Below are 24,626 nucleotides of genomic sequence, written 5' to 3' on the forward strand. Positions count from 1 at the left end.
TAGAGAGAGATTAATCAGATCTAACATTGAGGAATCAGCTCTGACAGAGTGTTGCTCTGACTCCATGTGTGACTGAGGCTGGAGTGAACAGAGCTGCTGCTGCTCAGATGCAGCTTCTTATTAGCACAACAACAGACGCTGCGTTCACTACGTCTGTGGGTGTGGAGCTGATAAAGAGGATCTTCACCACTGACCTGAGCTGCTGCCACACGGTGAGACGTCCAACAGAGTCACTGAGCAGCTGATGATGAAGAAGATGAAGGCTTCAGGAGGAGGTGGAGGAGGAGAAGCTGCAGGGCCACATGAGACACTGAAGAGACAAACCAGAAATGATTCACACACTAGACATGAAGAAAAGAAAACATCAGAGAGTGTAAAATACAAGAATGAGTCCTGAACATCACTGGTGATGAAGCTCGAGGCAGAAAAACTCAAACACAAACTGCCTCAACAACAAGTTCATTTCTATGGTCAAACTGAGAGCAAGAATTCCTGGAATATTTAGTAAATCTAAACTGTATTTCTGAAATTTAATCCAGACAGGAGAAATATTGTGCATTTTAATATTCGTGTGTGCTGTCCCGATAAGCGGCTGGTGAAGGACTTTCTAAGTCTTATTGCCTCTTTTAATGTGGTTCAGTGTGTGTCGGGTCCCACACATGAACACGGACACACGTTAGACCTGGTTCTGTCTTATGGATTGTCTGTGTCGAATATTGAGATCGGTGATAACGTATTCTCTGATCATAAGCCTGTGATTTTTAATGTCAGCTTTCCGTGTGCTGGTCTTAAATCCAGCGCTCCTGCTCGGTACTGTCGGGTTTTTAACTCTCTCTCTGCCGGTCGCTTCTCCGCTGCTTTTAATCAGCTCGGCGTCCCCTCTAGTTTATCCTCTATGGATACAGAGGAACTCAGCTCATGGTTCCATTCTATTCTGTCAAGGTGTTCTGAACTCCATGGCTCCTTTAAAGACTGCACATCATAGAGCAAAACTGGAGCCCTGGTTCAACGACGCAACTGGAGCAGTGAGGAGGGAGTGTGGTAGAGCTGAGCGCAACTGGAAGAAGGACAAGCTGCAAGTGTCGTTTTTAATTTTAAAAGACCGCTGGAGAGACTATCAGACTGTGGTTAAGGAAGCCAAAAGGGCTCACTTAGCTGGAGTCATTGAGTCAAACCGCCACAACCCTCGAGTTTTATTTAATACCACTGACTCAGTTTTAAATGCTCCCAAGCCGGTTTGCCAGGAAGCATCCATCGAACTGTGCGTCAACTTTCAGGAGTTTTTTATTGATAAAGTTGTTAGTACAAGGGCTCTGATCTCAGCTCCTGCCGTCGACCCCTCTCCCTCTGTCTGCTGCCCGGCTGGGCTCCATAAATTTTAGCCCGTTACTCTGTCGTTTTTCATAGACACTGTCGGCCACATAAAGGGTCCCTCACGACTCCATCCCGCCTCACTTTTTAAAAGAGGTTTTTCCATGTATTGGGCAGTCAGTTTTAACCGTCATTAACAGCTGTCTGTCCACTGGCGTGGTCCCCCACTAGTTTTAAACACGCTGCAGTCCAAACACTGCTGAAGAAACCTGGCCTCGACACCACAGTTTTATCTAACTTCAGAACAATCTCCAAGCTGCCCTTTCTTTCCAGAATTTTAGAGACAGTTGTTCATGCCCAGCTGAAGTCCTCTTTAGATGAGCACAACGTACTGGAGGTTTTTCAGTCTGGTTTTCAGACTCTGCATAGCACGGAGTCAGCACTGCTACGGGTTTTTAATGATGTTCTCCTGGCAAACGACTCTGGGGATGATGCGGTTCTTGTTCTTAGCCAGTCTGCTCCAGTTGGCTCAGAATGCTGCTGCTGCCCTCCAAAATATGAGCACATTACGCCTGTTTTAGCCTCCCTCCATTGGCTCCCCGTGCGCTTTAGGGTTGCTTTGAAGGTTCTTTTATTTGTTCTTAAAGCCTTAAATGGTCTGGCCCCTCCCTACCTCTCTGAGCTGCTCCATCCTCATCCATCCTCATCCCTCCTCACCAACCCTCAGATCAGCTGTTCAGCTGCTTCTGGAGGTTCCGAGGTCTAGGAGGAAGCTCAGAGGAGATAGAGCCTTCTCTGTTGCTGCTCCCAGATTGTGGAATAATCTCCCTATGCACATCAGAGGCTCCCTCACTGGCGGTTTTGAAAACCAAACTTAAAACCTATTTTTATTCACTGGCTTTTAACACAGCATGAGACTCTGCTTCTGTTTTATTGTGCTGCTGTCTTAATGTGTGTATGTTTTATTTATTGTTTTAATGTTTTATTTCGTTGTTTATTGTACAGCACTTTGTTTCAGCGGCTGCTGTTTTAAAGCGCTTTAGAAATAAAGTTGAGTTGATTTGAGTTGACTTGCATTTAACTGTTAAAGTCAGTGTTTCTAGTTAGGGTCCGAGCACCGACTGGTGCGAAGACCCTATTGGAATGCAAGGAATTATTTATTATTATTCTTTGGCGAACTTTTGAATTGCATTTTTGGCGGCCTTATCATACCCCAAAACACGTGAGACTTGGCATGCACGTTAGGACCGGCGAAAAATTTGATTTTTTGTGGAAGTTGCACATGTGTCTGGCAAAATCGCTCCATAGCGCCCCCTACAAAGTTGCAAAAAGTTGTCATTAGGCCAACTGGCAGCGTGTTTCATCCACAGCTACAAAAATGTGTATGCATATGCAGCACATCAGGACCCACGAAAAAGTCAATCATGACCACGCCCTAAACCCAACAGGAAGTCGGCCATCTTGAATTAGCTGTGAAGTTTGATGAGATTAATAACTCAGCGGGGGTAAGTCCGAGAGACGTCAAATTGGGCCAGCATATGCAAGACTGCCTCCTGATGAAAAGTTATCAAAATGCTCTGCAAAAGTCAAAGGGCGTGGCCATGGCGACCCCCAGAAATATTGATCCTTCGCCATGAAACAGGAAGTGGTGTCTAACTCAGCTGTACATGCTCCAATCTGCCTGAAATTTTACATGTGTGATCTGGGTCCAGCCCTGACGACATCCATGCAGTCATGTACATTGACAGTCATAGCGCCACCTTGTGGTAGCAGGAAATTGACATTTTTTACACTTTGATGTACTATTCTTAGCACGTTGATCAGATTCACCTCAAATGTGGTGACATATGCCAGAACACATTGATGATGATTCCCAGAGAAAATGGTGACTCGTCGTCAAGGGGCGTGTCTGTGGCGGCGCGGAGAAATTCGATTTCTCGCCATGAAAATTGAATTATTAATATCTCAGCTGGAAATGATGCAATCCGGACCAAACTTGATGTGATGGACACCAGTCCGGTTCTGAACACATCCACACTCATAAATTTAGAAATACTCATAGCGCCACCTATTGGCAACAGGAAGAAATTGTCATTACATTTGCACGTGGCATTGCCAGAAACTTTGTCATATCATCCTGTAAATTGGTCAGCTCAGCGTTTCCCCCTTGATGATGCCACAGTATGAAGATTTTGACAATTCATAAAATTCTGTTGCCGTGGCAACGCATCGTTGCCGTAATAAACAAAATACTTTTTGACAGGTTAGGAACGCTCATATGCTCACCAAAATTGCCACACACAGCAGGACTGCTGAAATATTTGATATTTTATACAAATTGTCCATGACTGTTGCAAAATGGCTCGATAGCGCCACCTGGAAAATTTCAAACATTTACTACAGGCTGTGTGTCTGACATACAGTTCTGAAATTTGGTAGGCATATGTAACTTGTCAAGACGCACAAAAATGTAATTGACACCCATGGCCAAAACCCAACAGGAAGTTGGCCATTTTGAATTAATTGTCATACGTTTTGACGATTTTGGGTCATTTTTGTACATTTTCAAAAGCTATAAACTCAGACAGGGTAACACCGAGAGAGCGGAAATTCGGCCAGGATGTACAGCAGGCATGGGTGATCAAAAGTTATCAAAACGCTCACCTTAAGTCTGAGGGCGTGGCCATGGCGGCCTCCCGAATTTTGATACTTCGCCATGAAACATCAACTGCTGTGTAACTGCCCTAAACATGCTCCAATCTGCCTCAAACTTTACATGTGTAATCAGAGTCCTGCCCTGATGACATTCACATGCTGAAATACAGCCACAGTCATAGCGCCACCTGTTGGATGGAAGGAAATGCTGTATAACTGGCCTGTACATGGTCCAATATGCCTGAAATTTTATATGTGTGATCAGAGTCCGACCCTGATCACATCCATAGGCCAATATACACTCTCGGTCGCAGTGCCACCTGGTGGATGGACAGGAAAAGCTCTAGAAGTAGCCTGAACATGCTCCAATCTGCCTGAAATTTTACACGTGTGATCAGAGTCCAGCCCTCATCACATCCATAGGCCGACATGCACTCTCGGTCGCAGCGCCACCTGGTGGACGTGCGTGGATTCGCCGACCAGCAAGGATGCGAGGACCCGTCCAACGCTGCTTGCAGCTTTAATTTCATTATTTCTTTATTGTAAAAAGAAAGTTTGAGGCATAAAGACTGTGTCAAATTAAAGCTGATTACTGACAACTAGAACGTTAACGTTAGTGTTTTAATCACATTTAAGTTTCCTGAACGTTACATTAATGTCAACCAGCCACAGTTTTATGAACTTAATGAACCACATTACATGAACACAACACACTTCAGCTGTTTACATGAAACTCAACACATTAGTTTGATGCTACGTTAGCTTTAGTCAGGCTACGACTGAGCAGCTAGCTCGGTTAGCATCGCTAACATTAAAGCTAATCTTTACTATGCTAACTTTCTTCTCTGGTCAACGCACACTGAAACAAACTCCACCGACATCTGGAGTGCATGGCACACATTACATCTGACACTAAAGCTGCATATAAAGTGCATTAAAAGCGGTACCGATACGAAAATAAACATTTACTTACCGAACTATTAAGAGTCCTTTCAGTGTCTGCTGGTAGAATCAGCCGAAGGTAGAAAACTGGTTAAAACAAGCCAACGGGCAGGAAAACTAACTGTGGAAAATGTTGTGCTGCTCCACCGATAAATAAACCAACAGTTATTATATCAGAATTAATCCAAACGAGGAGAGCAGAGTCTCTGCTGCCTCCTTCATAGGACCTGTCAAGCTTTCCAGACCGGACTGTCAATCAAGTAACCCCGCCCCCTGGCTTCGCAAAACTTTAACGCTCTATAAAAAATTCAATATTGATTTATTTTAAGATCGGCCACCTGATCTCTCATTTTGACCATGAAAACGCACGAAAAAAAATGTATGTACAGTCTATGCACCGTACTCTGTTTGGCTCCACACTTGCTGATGACCATTTCCGGTCTCAGAAAATGAAAAAACGGACCTTTTTTCGTTTTTGTCTCTTACTGATTTTACTTTCTTGTCATTCTAAATATGAAACGAAAATCAAAGCATTTAAAAAAAAAATCGTATATCCCTTTTTGATCATGAAAAGGAAAAACGCCTTGTATTTCAAATTTAATTTTTGTATTTTAAAAAGAAAATCAAATAACCACTCGTTTTTGTTTTTCAATACCCGTTTCAGAACGGAAAATCCAATTACCAGATCCGTACACGGACCCCCTTATTTTGACACACTGTCATTTTTAAAGCAATATTTTCTATAAAAACATCATAAAACTGAAAACATCGACACTCACGGTCAGATTTTGTGTTCGTTTCCCTGCAGTCGGTGTTACAGTAAATCTGGAAATGTTCAGAGTTCTGGAACTGAATCAGTTTGTGGAGTTCATGGAATTTTGGATTCCTTTGTGGCTTTTTGGGTTTTTGTTTAGTTGTTTCGTGTCTCTCAGGTCATTTTGTGCCTTATTTTAGTGAGTGATCACTTTGTGTCTCTGTGGAGCCACTTTGCACGTTTCTTGCTGTTGGCTTGTGGCTTTTTATGATCTTTTGTATGTCTTTGTGGTTGTTTTGTGCTTGCTTTTAGTTATTTTGTCTCTGTTATTATTTTGTATCTATCTAAGATCATTTTATCTCCATTTGGGATCATTTGGTGTAAAACAATGATCATTTATGGTACAGAGCACCTTTTTGGCACACCATAGGTTAACATGCTGTTATTTTACTGGTGGGGCCCACTGGAGATCAGATTGGGCTGAATGCGGTCCCTGGACTAAAATGAGTTTGACACCCATGATCTTTACTGTAAAAAAAACAACAAAATGGAATCGGATAAAATAACACAGCCCTGCATATTCATGTTTTTCCAGTTTAGATAAGATAAGATAAACTAAGATAAGATAAGCAAAACTAAGATACGATAAGATAAGCGAAACTAAGCTAAGATTAGCTAAACTAAGATACGATAAGATAAGCTAAACAAAGATAAGCGAAACTAAGCTAAGCTAAACTAAGATAAGATAAGCTAAACAGATATGATAAGGTAAGCTAAACTAAGCTAAGCTGAACTAAGATATAATAAGATAAATTAAGAAAAGATAAGCTAAACTAAGATAAGCTAAGCTATGATCAGCTAAAATGAAATAAACTAAGATAAGCTGACCTAAGATAAGCTAAGCTAAGCTAAAGCTAAGCCTTTATTAATCCCACAGTGGGGAAATTTGCATTGTTCCAGCAGCAAATATCAGATCAGGGCAAACATTGTGGAAATGTCGTACAAAAATTAAAGAAATAACCTAAATAAATCAAGACATGCTTTATTGCACATGCCAGTGGCATTGCATAGATTCTTTCATAAATGGAAATATGATATAGATACAATTTCTGATCAATATTGGCGGTTATCATAACTCTTCCTGTGAAGACTGGGTTTACTCCCTCGTGCCAGGCCAATAGCGCCGGTCTTTCACATGACAAAACCAATTCTTACTCCTACTGGCGAAAATGGGTATCGCCCTACAGTCACTTAAGCAGAAGAAGGTAAGTTGCCCATATTTTAGGAGTGACACAAGGCCTTGGAAATTATATTAAAACTAAAAATAATAGTTGTGGGACCAAATTAATTACAAGAACTAAAATTCTGGACATCAACATGAACAATGAACAATAAATATGTCCAGGGTGCCACACATGCAATGTTCAGGGACAATCAGTGAGGATGCATGGACTGTTCAGTTGCATCCAATGAGGATGCATGGAAAGTTCAGTTGCATCCAATGAGGATGCATGGAATGTTAAGCTACAAACAATGGGACAGCATGAAATGTTCACTGACAACCAATAAGGATGCATAGAAATGTTCAGTTTCGACCAATGAGGATGCATGGACTTTTCAGTTTCGACCAATGAGGATGCATGAAATGTTCAGTTACAACCAATGAGTTTGCATGGACTGTTAAGCTATAAACAATGAGACAGCATGAAATGTTCACTGACAACCAATGAGGATGCATGAAATGTTCAGTTACGACCAATAAGGATGCATGGAATGTTCAGTGACAACCATGGAATGTATGGAATGTTCCAATTAAAATAATGAGGAAACATGTAGTGTTCTGCTGCGATCAATGAACAATCAATTTAAACACAATTTTACATCCAGGTAAATCGATACAACAAGTTAAAAATAATTACACAATTAAAAGTTAAACTTTACGTAAGTATTAAAGTGTAACAACTTCCTGCAGGCTGTACCAAATCTGAGAAGGTGTTTCAGTAAACGTTCTATCTGAAACTCTTTCTTTTTCTGGCATCTTCAATAAGCCATGGTAGGAGAATCTGAGGGCTTTGATGGTGCTTCAGGAGGAGATGTGAGAAAGTTCATGAACAAGTTGCAAGATGATGAACTAGTCCAGCATGACACACCAGTCCCACAGTCTTTGGTGTTGTCCACGTATCAGAGCTTCAGTAGGAAACACGAGCACAGCTGTGTCTGTTTTTCTTGCATATACTTTAGGATTACAATATGTCTATATCCTTGTAAAGCATCAATAGGAAATTTTCACCTTTATTTGAATCCTGTAGAAAATCACAGTGGGGGAAAAAACGTTTTTCAACACATTAAAACTTGAAGTGTTGCAGACAGCAGGACTGTTTTAAAAACACATTTCACACCTTCATTGGTGAATAAGAAGAGGATCTTAGCTCATGAGTGCCAAATGTGTCACTTTGAGCAAACATAAAGGTGTAAGATATTTCTTTAGGAGATTTTTATCATTTCCACAAATGAAAAAAATGATACTTTATGCTATATACACAAACAAATTTACAGATTTGCTAATAATTACATTTATGTTATCCAGTCATTCAGAATCCAGTTTTTTACTTTGAGTAACTTTGAACTACTTATGTAAAGGCTGAACACCAGGAGCGAGGCCTCAGACGTAAGTGTAACCTCATGCAGGCTGGTATGCTGGACCGACTCAGTACGGTGCTTTACACTGCTGATAAGATGGCACGCAGGATTTAGGGCTTTACATATTTAAGAAGGGCATGTTTGTAGTAACATAACCAAAGTGTGAGCAGAGGACTGATGGATTCGATAGCAGGGGATTTGAGAGCTCTCGTGGAACGAACCTGTCTGACTACACCTGGGCAACAAGTGAAGATGATCATAATCCTATTTTTCGTATTCCTCAAGTGTCCATCTATTTTGAAAAAATGTCTATGAGGAGTTTTCATCACCTCAGTTGTCATACATGAAGATAAATCATCCATCTCATTATTAAAAAGCATTAATATAAAGTTTTGATATATTGTAATGTCAGCTTGCAAAACACACACAAAGATCAACAGTGTGGCATGAAGTAGAAGCTCCAGAAAATAAATCAAAATTGAATCTCAACTCTTAATGATTGCGTTAAGCTAAACTAGTTCTTATCAGCAGTGCCAGTGGCTGTACCATTCACCAGGCCCTCAGGGTGAACAGGTAATTAGACATGAAGAGGGCAGATAGCATCTGTTTTGACGACACTGAGAATCCGACTGTATCTCTCAGCGTCTCAGGCTGTATATGGACACGCTCATCAGATAAAGGAGCTTGTTGAAGGGTGAAGCTGAAGGTTAGAGATTTGTTATTGTTGTACTTGCCATTGTAATACCTGCACTTCCGCAAGGCTCAAAGGGATACGGTACGTTGGCTCACAAACACTGAAGACTTTAAAAACAACATCCTCTTGTCTGTTTCCTTCTCTTTCGCTTTTCAGTTTTGGGGAGTGTCTGGAAATCTGTGTTTGGGCCATGTGGATTAACTGACAAGTAAATGATGAAAAGCAGGAAGGAGGAGTTTGTAACATTGAATTTTAATCTCTTTTTCTGAATTTAAATGATACATTTTCTCATATATGGGAATAAAGGAGGCAAAAATGCTCTCCGTTACAGAGTTTATCCTCAGCTTTCATGTTTTTTTTCAGAGGTCTGATTGTAAAAATGAAGTGAACAACGTAGTCGTGGAGCCATCGTCGTTCTCTTCAAGGTGGCCAATGATGCTTTGAAAAACAAGCAGATCTTCTTAACAGATGAGGAGAAAAGCAACCCTGACCACAAAGACAGCCTTTGTCAGTGCTCCAATATGCCGTGACTGTCTGACAAATTTGCCAGAGTTGATAAGAAGGTTTAAAACAGCCCTGATCTTCTCATGGGAACACTCATAAACTTCCTCGGATAGTGTAACTGGATCCCTCATGTTACGGACCCAGCGGAGCAGCTGCCTTTCTTCTCCCATCAGCAGATACACTCCAGCATCAAAGTTATCCGATGGGTAACATTGATTGTACGTACAGTATATGTGTGTGAAAGAGAAAGAAGAGTTGAGAAACAGGAGGAAGACAAGCAGACGGAAAGAGAGAGGAGTAATTTTCCAGGTTTCCTATCTCTGAGATAATGATATAAAGTAGTGGGACAGTTTGCTGCAGATTAAAGTGATTAGAGAAAATATGACAAGGACGGAGGACGTGGATGAGGGGGGCATTCATTGTGTGCTTCAGATAAACAACCTGCTCGCGGACGAGGGCTAAAACTAAACACTTCAGGGTTACAGCACAAGTGTACGTGTCCTGAAGCATGTTGGGTTGGAATAAAGCTCTGCACTGTCTGCATCTCAGTAAAAAATCAGACCAGCTGTTTTTCTGTTATTGCATACTGTGTGCAGTAGTAATACAGTATTTACCTCTGCATAAACAGTAAGAATAAAACACTGGAGAAAAACTTATAATTGTGAACAATAGGTCAATGAGGGTGAAAAAAAATTTCAGTTAATCCTACTTTTAATGAAATGTTGTAGTTGATATGATCTCTGGTAATGAAGTAATGAAAGGACCTGGTATTGCTCAGGAGCTGAATTATCACTTAGGCAATCTGCAAAACAAAAAAACACAACTTATACTGAGCTGACCCAGTAAATGAAGAAAAACATTTTTTTTTTAGAATAAATACAGATGTACATAATCATCTTGTACATGGTTTAAAAAAATAATATGTATAAATATTTAAACATTTAGAACAAGATAAGATGAAACTATACATGTCCATGGTGGTATCATGTTAAAGCAGGGACTGTTATTTCCAACATCATCCCAATATGCATGTACATTTATATATGAAAGTGTATTAATTCATCTTTTATTCAAAGTAACAAGAAGTTAAAATTAAACAGCTGATAGAAGTGAGTGAGTGAGTTCTTTGATACTTGATTTGAGATGCAGTTTGTTGTGTCACAAGGTCAACTAGTTATGTTGACACACACACACACACATACACACACACACACACACACACACACACACACACTGATGATTAATCAGTGTATAGATAATGGATGGATGGACAAAGGGATACAGTGTATGAGGGACACTTGAGATGAATCACTGTTAGAAAGCTTATCATTATCTGCTACACTTCAGCAGAAAATCAATAGCATCATGTGTCTCAAATATATTAAATGTTGTGGGGTTTCTTTACTATGAATTTTCAATGTTGGGAATGTAGCTCCCAAATCACTTGAAATACTTGCACAGGCTGAAAACCTTTCTTTAAATTACTCAAAAATAAGAGCAGAGTCAGACGAGCTGGACTGACTACAGCATTATGATTTATCTGAGTCTTGGGTGAAGGATCTACAGCAAAGTCAACATCATCTCTGCCTTGAGGCTTGTTCACTGGGTTACAACCTTTCTCTGACGTTATATCGCCCTCTACTGTAGCTGTGGAGCTCGTGCAAGATACACATTTTAAAGGGTTGGTTGGCTCACTGCTAAGTAGTGTTTAGTTATGCAGATACGTAGTTGTGATTTGACAAATATGAATCATATGTATTATCATTTAGTTTCTTTTATGAGGCTTTTACTCTTTTGTTTTCATTTCACTGTAATAAAACAGGACAAGTTCAAACAGTAAACTAACAGTAATTACCTACAGTGTTGCCTCATTTGTGTTGTTAGAAATGTTGTATAGCTGGACCCCATCATCCAAAAGACTCTGAGATAAAACAGAGTATCAAAGCAAATACCTATTTAGTTCAGAAACAACACACAAACACACAGCATTCCTCACTTGCATGTTTATTTCAGCTCCAGTGTTACATACTGTAGCAGCATGATCACAATCATTTAACATTTACACAGTCAAACTTCCAAGCTTTCCTGTTCTGGAAATGACACTCAGCAAAAATCACCCTCCTCCCACTTCCATTGTGCGTAAGTAGCATTTAAGTATTTACATTATTGAAATCCTGACACATAATATCAAGTCTCCTGTCTATTTTAAAGTGGAAGCATCTATTTGAAAGTCTACTTTTGTGATTATAACATTACTGTGAAGACTTACTGTTAAAAATCAATGCCTCATACGTAATGAAGAGGAAGGGCAATAAATTAAACACTTCTTCTGACTGGCTTCATTTTAATTTTGCTTGTCATGATTAAATCAAAATCAGAGTAATCGGTGGAGCCAACTTAAAAAAACGAATAATACAAATGTCATCTGGTTTATTAGCTTAGAATAAAAACATCTGTATGAATCAATGCTAATTAAACCCTTTATATTCAAGTTATCAATTCACGAGAAATCCATAATGCATGACAAATTATATTTAATATAAATACTTTAGTCTAAAGTAACTCAGCCAAATCAGTCAATAAAAACTAGGTCACAATGTGATTTTCCAAACATACTGAAAACTTACCAAGACATTCAAAGTAACATACAATTTCCTTTTTTCACTGCTTTTGTTTAAGACACCACTGAGCTCCAAACGCATGCAGAAAATCTCTACCTTTAGAGCTATGCAAGAGATTCTGAAGGATTCAAGTGATTCGGTAATGTAAAACCACTCTGAGTGGAAACTATGGGAAAAAGATGGAATGACAGTTGACAGCAGGCAGGCACATAGAGTAGCATCATACAGATGAAAAGTAGGATGCATAGAATATAACGCATGTCTTTGGTTTATTATTATTTACCCAACTGTACAAGCGTGAGGAGTCTGCTGCTAAAAGGGTTTCTGAGACCAATGGAATCTGACAAACCTTTCCAGAGAAAGGAAAAAAAAAACTCTCCATAATTAAAAACAAATAAATCTGGCTGCTTTCGGGATTACATCAATATCTGGCAAAATGACTACTGAATCCAAAATAGACAATAGGCTGGAGAGAGCAGAGAGCACACAGGAAATGTGTAACTACAACAGGATGAGTGGGGAAAAAAAAGAAAAAAAGCATCGCCTGCTTACCAGTCGAGTTCATCAAGTTTTTACTAGCCTCATGGTAACAAAATATACCCACAATCATTGCTCAGTTTCAAGATAAAACTATAGTTATGATGTTTTGGATCACAGAGTTTGCATGTTAAGTTTTAGCCAAACATATATTATGTATTTTATATACAATCTACAACCTTCATTTTCAAGGTCAGTATGATACACATAAACACAACAGGCCACTCCAAAGCTAAACAACACACTGGTACAAATGCACAGGAGGGATGAGACGTCGACGCCATCCCAAGTAACAACCTTAATCTGATCCACGCTTGGAGCTGCTTAAAGAGGTTTCTCAGAAATAGTCAGTCAAAATGTATATGCATGTTTTGCATACCTACAAACAAGCTGCCTTCCTTCTACAACAGCTCTTTGAATTAGATTAGCATTGTGCGTGATTCAGGAGCATTGTACTTCAGCAAGGCAAATAACTGGACCATTACACCCTACACACCTCGAGACTGAGTCTCTCAGGAGGAAAAACTGTATTTTTTAGTCCTTAACCTATTAAGATATGATTCAACATTTACATGTAGATCTCTTTAAGGCAAGGTGCAGCGTTTCTATTCTTCATCCTTCAAAGGAGAACGTGACATGAGCATGTTTGCGTGACGTCAAAGACACGTCGACGATTTCACATAGAACACGCTCACGTTGCATCCAGCTGTAAAAGGAGAAGCATGCAAACAGACCTGTCTTAAAGGGATATACACTCATGTTACATCACATCTTATATTAAAAAATAAAAAAATATATTTAAAAAACAAGAGAATTGAGAGTGACACTTGACCATTTTGTGCAGAGAAAATAATGGAACAAATCAAAGCACTATGATGTGACTGACTATAAAATAAAGAGCCTGTTTAAGATGTGATCTTACAACAGAACAGAGTGTTTTTTAATATTACTTGGACCAAACAAAAAAATGATATGGATAAAAAAGCTAAAGCAAAAATTTGCTATGTAATGAACAAAAAAGCCAAAAAAGGAGAAGCAGTGTTAATATTGATGAGGCACTTGGAAAGCACAGCTGTCCCATCAGTGGAAATAAAGAATGTGGTGTAATGGTTCATTATAAACACACAATGAAATAAAACAAACAGCACTGTGTTTTTTCCGCATCCATAAAATACAAGCTTCGCAAAGCTAACAAAATAAATAAAAAGTTCCAATATCAAGAAATATAAACAATGTTTGAGACAACATTTTCACGTGGTCAGCACATCTAGACACAAGAGAATCTGGAAAACTTGTGGTTCATGTGTTTAGGGAGTGGAGGAAGAGAAATATAAAATTCTTCTACAAGGATCTGTCTGTTTAAGCATAGTCATCTCTGTTGTATATCGTGGTTGTGCAACATCAATCCAAGTCAAAAGCACACGCTGATAAATGAACAACCAGGAGTGGCATTCTCTGCCACACCTCAGTCACGGTGACTTCCTTATGAGAAATTAACTGGTGTTATTTCCTTAACAGCACACGGAAACAAAAAATCACACCCAGCTCTCACACCTTTAGGTTGGAGATTTCTTCCGTCTATCTAGGTATGTGTTGCTCCGACATAGTTTCCATTACAGCGGGCGAGGTCCTGCCTCTTGTTCCAGCTGCTGCTTCGTCAGGAAGTACTTGAAGAACTCATACACCGACCAGGCGATGGCAGTGGAGGGCATCTGGTAAATAACCCGAGCCTGGACCCCTTTGAAGAAGGCCGGCAGACCACCGAGCCGGTACACTGTCCTGAAGGTGTTGGCCATTCCTGACAAGTGGCCGCTGATGTTCATGGAGTTGAGCGCTACATTCTCTTGTGTGTTGAGCAGTGTTTTACAAACATCAAGTGGAGTAGTTATTGCAGCAGAAACGGCTCCCGCCGCTGCTCCTGACACTATGTGGCTGCCCGGGTGATAATGTCTGTGAGGGTTTAGCTGTTCCTGCATCAGTTCGTAGGTGATGAAGTGAACGGCTTGGAAGGGGATGTTCATGGTCAGTTGTGTGCTGTAGCTGCGGTAGAAGGCTCCAATACCTTCCGTGTACGTTATTGTTCGAACACAGTCCCAAAGTCCTCGATATGGAGAGTTGTACATTTGCATTCTCTGCTTTACCACTAAACAAAGGGAAAATATCAGGAAGTGTGTTAGCATGTTTTATTACATGTATTCTATCCAATTTTAGACAAATGCTATAAAAAGACAAGATTACAGTGATTTGTTGGGCCAAGAAATATTATTTTAGAAAATAACTGGTATTTTTTATGTTTTAAATAGGTTTAAATGGAAGCCAGACAGTTATTAATGATCATAATAAAACCTGACCAAAAGAAAAAAAGAGGTCAAGGAACAAAAATGAAAGCCAGTTGGACAAAGGATTTCTGAACGATGATAGGAAATTTTCAAAAACAGGTGTGCACTACAGTTTTAGGTACATTAGTAAGCTTTTACTGCAGCAGGGTGGTGAATGTGAAGATGACTCAAACTAAAGAGGCAAAGTCCACTGTCATGCAGGAAAATGTCATCCAGCCCAGGAGGGTGGTTCACGGATGCTTTTGCACAACAATGAAGCTCCATGACACAAAGGAAAAAAGTATGAATGACAAACTGATAATACTGGTTAGTAGGATCCATTTGGTGCTGTTCAAAATACCAGACCAAATCCATTATTGGGCGTCATCAAATTGTATCCAGACTGACTTCAGAAAGTCTGGACAGCAAAGAAAAAGTGTGATTTTTGCAAATTTGATTCAAACCACATTTGGCAATCCACACCTCGTATCAAATTTCTACAGCTTTGTTTCAGTTTATACACTCTAGGTCTCTAAGAAGACTTCAGTGTATCTTTTGCATCACTTGACGACGATGTCAGAAGTGCTAATTAGAATTTATGGTTCTATTAGCAACATGAAGAACAACTCTGTAGATAGAGGCTGAAACACACAGGGTTGGCCCTGGAGGGATAGCGTTGTGTCCGATGTATATTTTACTGAACACTATTTCTATATTTGAAATCCACATCACCAGAAGAGCTATGTATTTACTGATGCCTGTGCTGTTACCACAGTAATCCATGCTGATAGGTTGGTGATGTCTAGATGCACAAACCCGATCTGATCACTTGCGAATAACAGTGCACAGAGTCTGTGTCCTAAAGATCGGATTTGAAAAATCAACCTGATTTATACAAAGCTTTGTTGTTGTTTTTTGAACTGGTATTCATAGACAAAAATTTTTTTTTAGATAATATCACCGTTTAAAGCTGGAGTAGACAGTACTAAGCAGTGGCAAAAAAAATCCATACTAACCTTTTAGTATATTGTAATCTAGGAGGAGACTAGTTTCTTAGAGGAAACTAGACTCCTGCACATTCTCCTGGCTCAGTTTTAAGTATTTTCAGGCTTTAGAAACTCTAACCTGTGCTGAGAGCTTATCGGGCTTATCATCGATCACCCAAGATAGTATAAATAGCAACATAGTGAGGACAGGATTTGGTGGTGCAGAGGGTTAAAAGGAGGACTGTCCCTCAGGAGAGCGGGGTTTGAAACGAGGCCACAAAGTCGACTTCTAGCTCGACCATCTTTGAGGCAGGTGTTTGTGTGGTGGGTGAGGCTTTGACCAGAGAGCTGAGAGGGAGGAGCTGCAGGAGGAGGGCTGTGCATTTTGAAATACTGGTTTGTGTTTTCTTTTGTTTTCTTTTGTTGCTTAAATGGGCAAGGACAGAACCTTCTTTGAAATGTTTTCCTTACCTTCAGCTGGATTCATGACGGCATCATGGAGAACAGTAGCCACGCTACCTGCCACACCTGCAAAACATAAGTGGATCTTATGACTAAAATCTCAGACAATGCCTAAAATCATTTTAGAAATAATTCAGTCATTTCAGTCAGCTTCCAATATACATTCATCCAGGTCACTGCCAACAAGATGTGGCACCAATGTGTCTTCTCCTAACTTCTCCAGGTCATATTGCTTAGTCTGCTGTTAAATCCGTTAGTGACATTCAAGTGACTTGTGTTGGGACATAGAAACTCATACCATTGGCTAAATGGCTGTTGCCACCACTCTGAAAGACATCACTTAGTGAGCGTTTCACTCGTTCATAGCAGGCAAAGTAGAGTGCGTGGGCGGGCCCTGCTCCCATCATGGTGATGTTGAGGCCCCTCAGCGGTCGGAAGATCCCCTCCGTCCGGACGATCCTCTTCAGAGCCTCATACACACTCCTGTACTGTGCATTCGGATCTGGCTGCAGGCTCTGCATCCTCGTCTGAAAAAGTAAAAGACTTGTATCTTAACCATTGCTTTATTAGATGCGATGCCAGCTACAACATCCCAGCGTCTGTGAGCCGCTTTAAACTGGGCACCTGCTGGAGGCCAAATCATGATTCCTTGACATACTGTTCCTTGTAAAGCTGTCACATTGTTCTGACAGTAAGTGCTCTTGGCAGTGGTGAACTCCTGTCTGACTGATATGTGTCTCTCCCAGGCTGGTGTGGGAGGCGGTGGCAGCTCTTTGTTTTACTCCACCATGCCAAGTTATCTGGACAACACAAAGCATGTTTTTATTTGTGAGGAGATCTGGGGCTGCTTCAGGAGATACGCCGAGTCTATCTTCCTCAGCATGTTCCCCCGTGTTTCCTTCCTTTGGCTTGACAATAAAATATCACTTACATTTCCGTTGGATACAGATTTGGGAACTTGGGGCACATGGAACTTGGCAGCAGTTTATAATTTAGGCTTGTATGGCAGCATTTATGCTACAAGTCAGACTGTTCTGTTTAAGACTGAGGCCTTAATTTGAAATTTAGATACACAACTTAACAGGTGAGGATAAGTGAGGTCTCTGACACATTAAACAAAAGAAAAGTGACAATTTTTTTTTCTAGATAAACCCTGAAGCTTAAATTATTGTTGGTAACAGTTCCACCTGAACCCGATGGCTGTGCTCTTTTCAAGTGGTAACTTCTGAGTGCCTGATGATAAAAGACATCTCCTATGAAACCCAGGTAATTCTACAGTAACCAAAACACAGATGACTTACAAAAATGACCAGATGGTTAAGGTTAGGCAACTAAAATTTAAGAAATGTTTGTAAAGATTACTTGGTGTTCTGAGATGGGATGCAATGACCACCAAAGATCTTTTTCTTTTTTAAATAGTAAATAGCTATTTGTCAGTATACCTTTACAATGTTTTAATTTTCAAATACTGATGTTTATATCAGCCTGTCAAGTTATGGTAGGAAAGTATGAATGTAAAAGATGTATCTTTGCTGTGGACTTGACAGGAGAGTTTTAGAAACTCTGCTGGAATATAGGCAATAACAATGGGAAGAAAAGTCCAGTACTTCAACATTAACTTGAGAATATTAGAATAAAATAAGATTTTCAGCTGCTGATTAAAAAAACGAGGTCAGTATTTTTACAGTTGCATTCGTCTTCAAAATTCAAATACATTGAATTTCGCAATATAAAACAATGTCATTAACAAATGGCAAAGGTTAGTTAGATCAGTTAGGATGGATGAGGTGTAGCTGTTCAAACATAAGATTAATGCTGTTGTTCATTTTCATTTAATGCGAGCAAATTGAAACTCTCAGAAGCTGTTTATGCATGCCCACTGATGAATGTATATGACGTGGTTCAGGCATGCATTCTGTAACTGCATCAGCCCAGTCTAGTTATGTAATAGCCACACCTCGCACATTTCGCAGCGTGTCCGACCGAATGTTTAAACTGTCATGTCAATGCTTTAACAAATTGAAGCCTTCCCCTTTGCGTGACAGTAACGCTTTTAATGGTCTCTTGGTAATATTCCATCACATGATAGCGGACGGTTAACATGAAAATTCATCACAAATCGGATTATAATATCTGTCAGAAAGATTGCAATTAAATTTTTTACTCAAATTATTCAAAATGCTGAGGAAAACAGTCCCATCATTACATCAAACTGTGTCCCATCTACTTAATTTAGCTTTCTCAGTTATGTTTCTCTGGCCGTTGACTAATCAACACTACAGAAGTGCATTTGCTTACACACACCCTTTCACTGTATGAGGCAGATTCCAAATGTGTGCAGTACCGATAAGATACCCCTCCTAGCATTAACACAGGCTACTCCCCGAGTCCTAGATCTGTCTGGCTTTGTACTCGGACAAACATTACAGTAAGTGGATTGTTACAACTATCCAATGAACCTTGAAATTCAGAATAAGCACATCATGTCCCACTAGAAACACACATTCTGCAAAACACATAACAAGATCAATATAAGAACTAACTCATTACATTATCAAATGCAGTTTTCTAAATTCAGATAATTAACTGTAAATAAACACATTGTATTCTGATGTCTTAGATGCACTGTTTTACCTTAATGTTTGTCAAAGCAAATGAGATAAAACTGGGACCACATTATATACGTTCGTCAGTTTAGAGCTCCGATGAATTTCAGCACAGATCTGAATGGACACTTTGTCTACAACTGGAGGCTGCTTGTGAAAACTTAGAAACCCTAAGAGGAAATGGCAACAGTGGCTTGGGTAATGGCCCATGAGTCAATAAGGAAAAATGCCAAGAATACGACACAGAAACAAGGATGTCGTGATTACTTTTTAGATAATACTTTATGAAGTTGTCAGTGCCTGGTCAAGACTACTGATGCTGAAATATCAAAACAATGCTACATTGTTAGAAAACAAAAGCTGGGCATAAGAGAGGATTTCAGGGGCAAAGTTCCCTCTCAGACCAACAGTTTGCAATCGGAGACATGAGCCAATTTTTGACACGCTCAAAACTAGCCAGTAATTATATTTAATTACTAAAAATTCACACACACCGATAGGCTGTAACTTCAAGATGGCATTAGTAAACAAATTTGGCTTTCATTCGCCAAACCCTCGATATAAAGAAATGCTGGCTGGCTTCCTCTGTTTATGAACTAATGTGGCCCCTGCCAGGTATTTGCATTATCAAAGCTGGTTCAACAACTGGAAATTCACAATCACTGTCTGTGTACCTTTATGATTGCCGCTGTTTGAATCAAGCAGGACAGATTTCCTCAACAATGTGGCTCCAAAGCAACAATTCAATGATATGAGTTTCTATTATGGAAGTCTATGTTGTACCAGGACTGATTTTTGCTGGTTCTTTTTTACACAAAGCTAAAAAAAAAAAAAAAACTGCACTCAGTTGTTGACGTGTAACAGATCAGAACTGAGAGATTTTTAATGACAATTTTCAAAATCAAATTTGTCCGTTATTGTTCTAGTCGAGTATAACTGATCTCAGAAGAGTATAGTAAGTTGATTAGACTTTGTCATGAATAATACAAAATCAGACTTACACTTTTTATTACATTTAATTATTTAGCCAACCAAAATGTTGAGACAAAGTCTGACTTACAGGGAAAAAAAACAAACAATACTGAGTATACGATGATACAAAATTCAGGAAATGCATCAAATCCTCTCCTTTGAGAAAACAAGAATGACATTTGTTTTTCAAATTACTACAATGACTAGCAGTTTGTCCAAAGAGTTGCAGATTAATTTCATTAACTGATTAACCTTCTTATTGTTTCAGCTCTACTGTGTGCTGCATTTGTTGATCTCAAGTAAGCAGAGAAAAACTTCGCCATCACTTGCTTACTGTACATTTTCTATACTGGCTTTTAGTCTATTTTGTGAATAACATGGTTACATCACAATTTATGGTCTCTAGCTCATTTTTTATAGTTGATTTATTTATCGTATCTACAGCTAATGCACTTTGCTCCTGGTTATAGTATTCACTTTACTGTACGGGCACTTACGATGTGCAATGACAATAAAGATAGGTTTGATCCAGTAAATATGTCTGTGCTGAGCCCATTATGGAAGAAAGCAAAGCATTTGAATAGAGATCATTGCAAAACATGTTGCTGATTTTATTTCCCTGTAACCCTATACTTTAAATAAGTAGCCCAACAGGAAACCATTTATCCTTTTAATTTAGTGGAAGCATCCATTGTGGTACACAAAAGTTTAATTTCTAACAGCACTACAGAGTTTAACAACAATAGTAGTAAGTTATTATTTACACTTTAAGACTGACTGGAACGTTTTGGTGATAAATACTAGTTTAAAATTTCAAGGCAGACTGACATGTATTACAGCCAAACCATATGAATGACCTTCACTTTGCCTGAGTCAGAAACTGGAAAAACTTGAGTAACATTTATTTGCAACTGACCGACAAAAACCTGTAAACCTGAGGGGGGGGGAAATCCCAGAATAGCACTGAAACGTGTCTACACATGACAAAACAACCTTATGATCGAAATGAGGATAAGTTTGCCCTAACCTTGCTAGTATGTGCCTGGGGTAAATTAAGGTTACAGTGGGCGTTGAGTACGCTCGCGCTGTTAGCAAAGTTCAGTTATATCGAGAAAGAGGCGAAAAAAACAGTAAAGCCCTTACTATTTGCTCGGTTTTAAACCACACCTTGTATTTCATGTCTGATTTACTTTATGCTAGCCCGCTGAACTAGTTTGTTCAGTGTGGTGGTAGCAGCAGGCTGCCGTGCTTCAATTAGCTAACACGGAGGCTAACTAAGGATGGGCAGCCCGGAGATTTTTACAGCTAACGCTCGTTAGCAAGCGGTAGCAGAGCAGTTAGCAGGGCTCTGTAGCTCGTTAGTGAATGAGCTGCGGTGGCAAAACAAGTGTGCCCGACTGTTTGCCTCCCTCTGTGCACGTTACCTTGACAGAGTCCACGGGGTACATCACCGTGTGCTCCAGTATGCCAGCCACGGCTCCTGCTGTCATGTGGGTCGTCACTGAGACATGAGGTGGCAAGCTCTCGTAGTCTCCGTCGCTGTTAAACGGCTCCTCGTCTTTGCTTGTGACCTGCGACATCTCCAGTGTTGCCACCACACGCTCCGAGCTCAACTCCATGCGTGGTGAGCTCTCCCAGGCGCTCTTCCGTACCAGATAACGCTCAGAGATGTATCGGCGGCATGGATAACCACAACATCACTACTTACTGGAGTTCCAGCGCCCATGTGACGTGACTGGCTGGAGGCGTGGCTCAGGTGAATGCGGACCAATCACGTCGCGGATACTGAGCAATAGGGCGGGCTCCCTGTTTGAGGCGGCCAATGAAAAGTTTACATGCTAGAGTCCTCTGACGCTGCAAAGCCTCGCTGTTAGAATTTCAGCATCCATGCTGTTTGTGTTTCTCTGCAGAAGTTTTTGAATGGGTTTGACAAAGTGTAATCAGAGAGCCCTGCTTGAGTAGATAAGTAGGCGTGGTGTCCCTATCAGTCGGCATCTGTTCAATAATAGGGTAGAGAAATTGTCAAACTCCTTTAAGATAAGGTACATTTATTAATTGTGGTTTCTTCACTCTGAATGCAGTTTCATCATATCCTGGAGGTAATACTGAAATATTTGAACAGAAATGGCAAAATCTGTTAGTGTAAAACATCATAAAGGAATTTAGTCGAATAGATTTCTATTTTCTACTTTATCTATTGTAAATATATCACTTTTGCTCATTTCTGGTAGATTTTTTTGAGTAGCATGTTGCTAGAAGAGGGTGGATTTTACAGACTGTATTTGTAGGACCTTTTTTCAGTCACAAAGAGTTGTGTTTTGAGTAGAATAAACTTTTAAACTACAACTTCTTTAAATTATTCTTGCATGAAATAAGTGTTACTTTGGGTGGAAGCATAGATCAAGCACCTCGCACTTTAGCAATCATTCAATTCAATATGTAGTATTGTGAAAAACAAGGGTCCTAAAAGTTAGACTGCTTTGGAACTTAAAAGCACTAGTTGTTATAACACGAGACACTTTGACTTGAAATGATGAGTTGAATGATTGAACAGCTGAGAGTCCATTCAATGCGTTAAATTCAATTTATAGAACACAAAACTAGGATATATAAGCAAAGATTAATTTATAGTTTAATTTGGAGAGCACACACATGGTGGAAACTTGCTGTATATCTTTATTAATTTTAAATTATTAAGTTTCAACTATGACAAAGGGTAGCACTATATCAGTCCATACAACAGTAGACTTAGATAATTCAAGAATCACAGGTTGTCTTTGTACTGACTGGTAAAAATAAAAAAGTCTTCAACAGCTGAGGCTGAAAGACTTTAATGTTAAAAGAAAGATATAGAATACAAGCAAGTCAATTTTTTACCAAATGTAAATCTTGTGCATACAGTTGCATTAATTAGTAGTACTGCTTTCATTTTTTAAAACTATTATAGTAAAAAATTGTGTTTTGAGACTTACTCACCTGCAAAAAGGATATGTTTGAACATACTGTTCTGCACACATCATCCCTACTTCCCATCACGTGAACGGTCATATGAAACAGCCTAGAGTGAAAACACAAGGCTCTTTACAAATGATACACCACATCTACACTTCAGTCGCAGCTCCTGAATAAAAAGTATGTCATTGTTATCACAGGTTCCATACAGTTCAAATAGTTTCAATGAGCCTGTTTGAGACTAATCATCCTAATGAGGCTAAATTAATGTGTACACATTTTTCTAATTATATCTTTTATTCTTAATTATTTATAGTTTGTTTTTTTTTGGCTGTGTCTTCTTGTCTCTTGTTGCAAGCCACAAGTTTGAATTTCACTTCAACATTCAACTGGATCTCGTTTTGTGTTCAGGATGTCACCTGATTCAACTGAGCACACCTACGATTCACAGGTTCTCTGTCAATCCACTAACCTTTCGACACCACAGAGACAGATCTGAACGCTTGTTTCTTCCGGTTTCTGTTTCTTCCCTTTGGTCGGAGTATTTGATATATGAATTACTTCATTCTATTTCAGCAAAGAACACAGTGTTACTTATATGTACAGGAACGTGTTTGGTTTGATCTATTAAACTATCCGTTGCTGCAGTACCCCCAGCCACTGGGTGAAACATAAGCTCTACACCAAGCTCACTGCAGTGGCACTGTGGGTGTGTTGGCCAAGCATGGTGACATATCAGTGACTCAGCATTATAGGAGCCTGACATCTTAAAGAACCACTTGTTCAGGAATTGTTGTTACAGCTGATATATACATGCTCAGTGGGGGAACTGCAGTCAGAGCTGTAAGACTGTAAACCTTGTACTGTCTGTGACCATCACTTTATTCTACGTTTTTTTGACACAGTTCATGAGGTGCAATTGTTAAAACTTCACTCGTCTGTGGACAACTTACATCAGAGATAAAAATTCTGTCTTGCAGCCGAAAGCTCTGGTTTAGTTTGAGATGTTTAATTTTTAATTTGGTCTGTGGTGTTAATTGCATGTCTCCTTATCTGATGGTGAGTTCCATTTAAATGCCAGAACTAGTTACTGCAATGATTTCCATGGTGAAGGTGTGAGATCAGAGAGCTGGAAAAGCCACAGCAAAAACATGAAAAAATGTGGAGAGTTTAGCTTCAACTGTGCACAAATCATAATGATCATGTCAGTTTCTGTCAAAAGACTCAGCTGCACAAATGATTTACAGACTGGCAACAATCTGTATTTAGTCTAAAGGTTTAACAACAGTAAAGGAAAATACAGGGCATATTGAAACCTTTTGAAATATACAGACTGTGGGCACAAATTGAATATTCTCTCAGTGGTTATGACAGAGCCTCACTGAAGACATTCACTCATCTAAATTCAGGTTTTTTTTTCTTCACAGTTGATGACCTTCAGATAATATGCAGTTACTTTTTACATTTGTCTTATTTATTTCACAGTAGCTTCACCATAAGTAAGATCTCTAACCTGTGTTGCCATTAGTGGCTACTTGCAGATTATTTCAGTTGGCAGATGAAGACGTTTGTGTTCACATTAAACCACGACTGCAAATTACAAATTCACTCAGCTGCAAGACACAAACTGCTTTTTTAGTGTGATGCCCTCCTCATGAAATAAACAGACACG

General features: G+C 39.5%; 1 protein-coding gene across 1 annotated transcript; it reads right to left on the minus strand.

The window, feature by feature from the left end:
* Positions 1 to 11,488: 11,488 nt before the first annotated feature.
* slc25a37 (solute carrier family 25 member 37) lies at positions 11,489 to 21,934 on the minus strand. The gene is made up of 4 exons (XM_023285568.3): positions 21,427 to 21,934; positions 16,723 to 16,951; positions 16,434 to 16,490; positions 11,489 to 14,801 (listed from the first exon to the last, which is right to left on the minus strand). Exons 1-4 carry the CDS (start codon positions 21,619 to 21,621, stop codon positions 14,272 to 14,274), a joined length of 1,011 nt encoding a protein of 336 aa, XP_023141336.2. The 5' UTR covers positions 21,622 to 21,934; the 3' UTR covers positions 11,489 to 14,271.
* Between the last annotated feature and the right edge of the window lie 2,692 nt (positions 21,935 to 24,626).

The sequence above is a fragment of the Amphiprion ocellaris genome, chromosome 6 (assembly GCF_022539595.1).
Source record: "Amphiprion ocellaris isolate individual 3 ecotype Okinawa chromosome 6, ASM2253959v1, whole genome shotgun sequence".
Taxonomy (NCBI): domain Eukaryota; kingdom Metazoa; phylum Chordata; class Actinopteri; family Pomacentridae; genus Amphiprion; species Amphiprion ocellaris.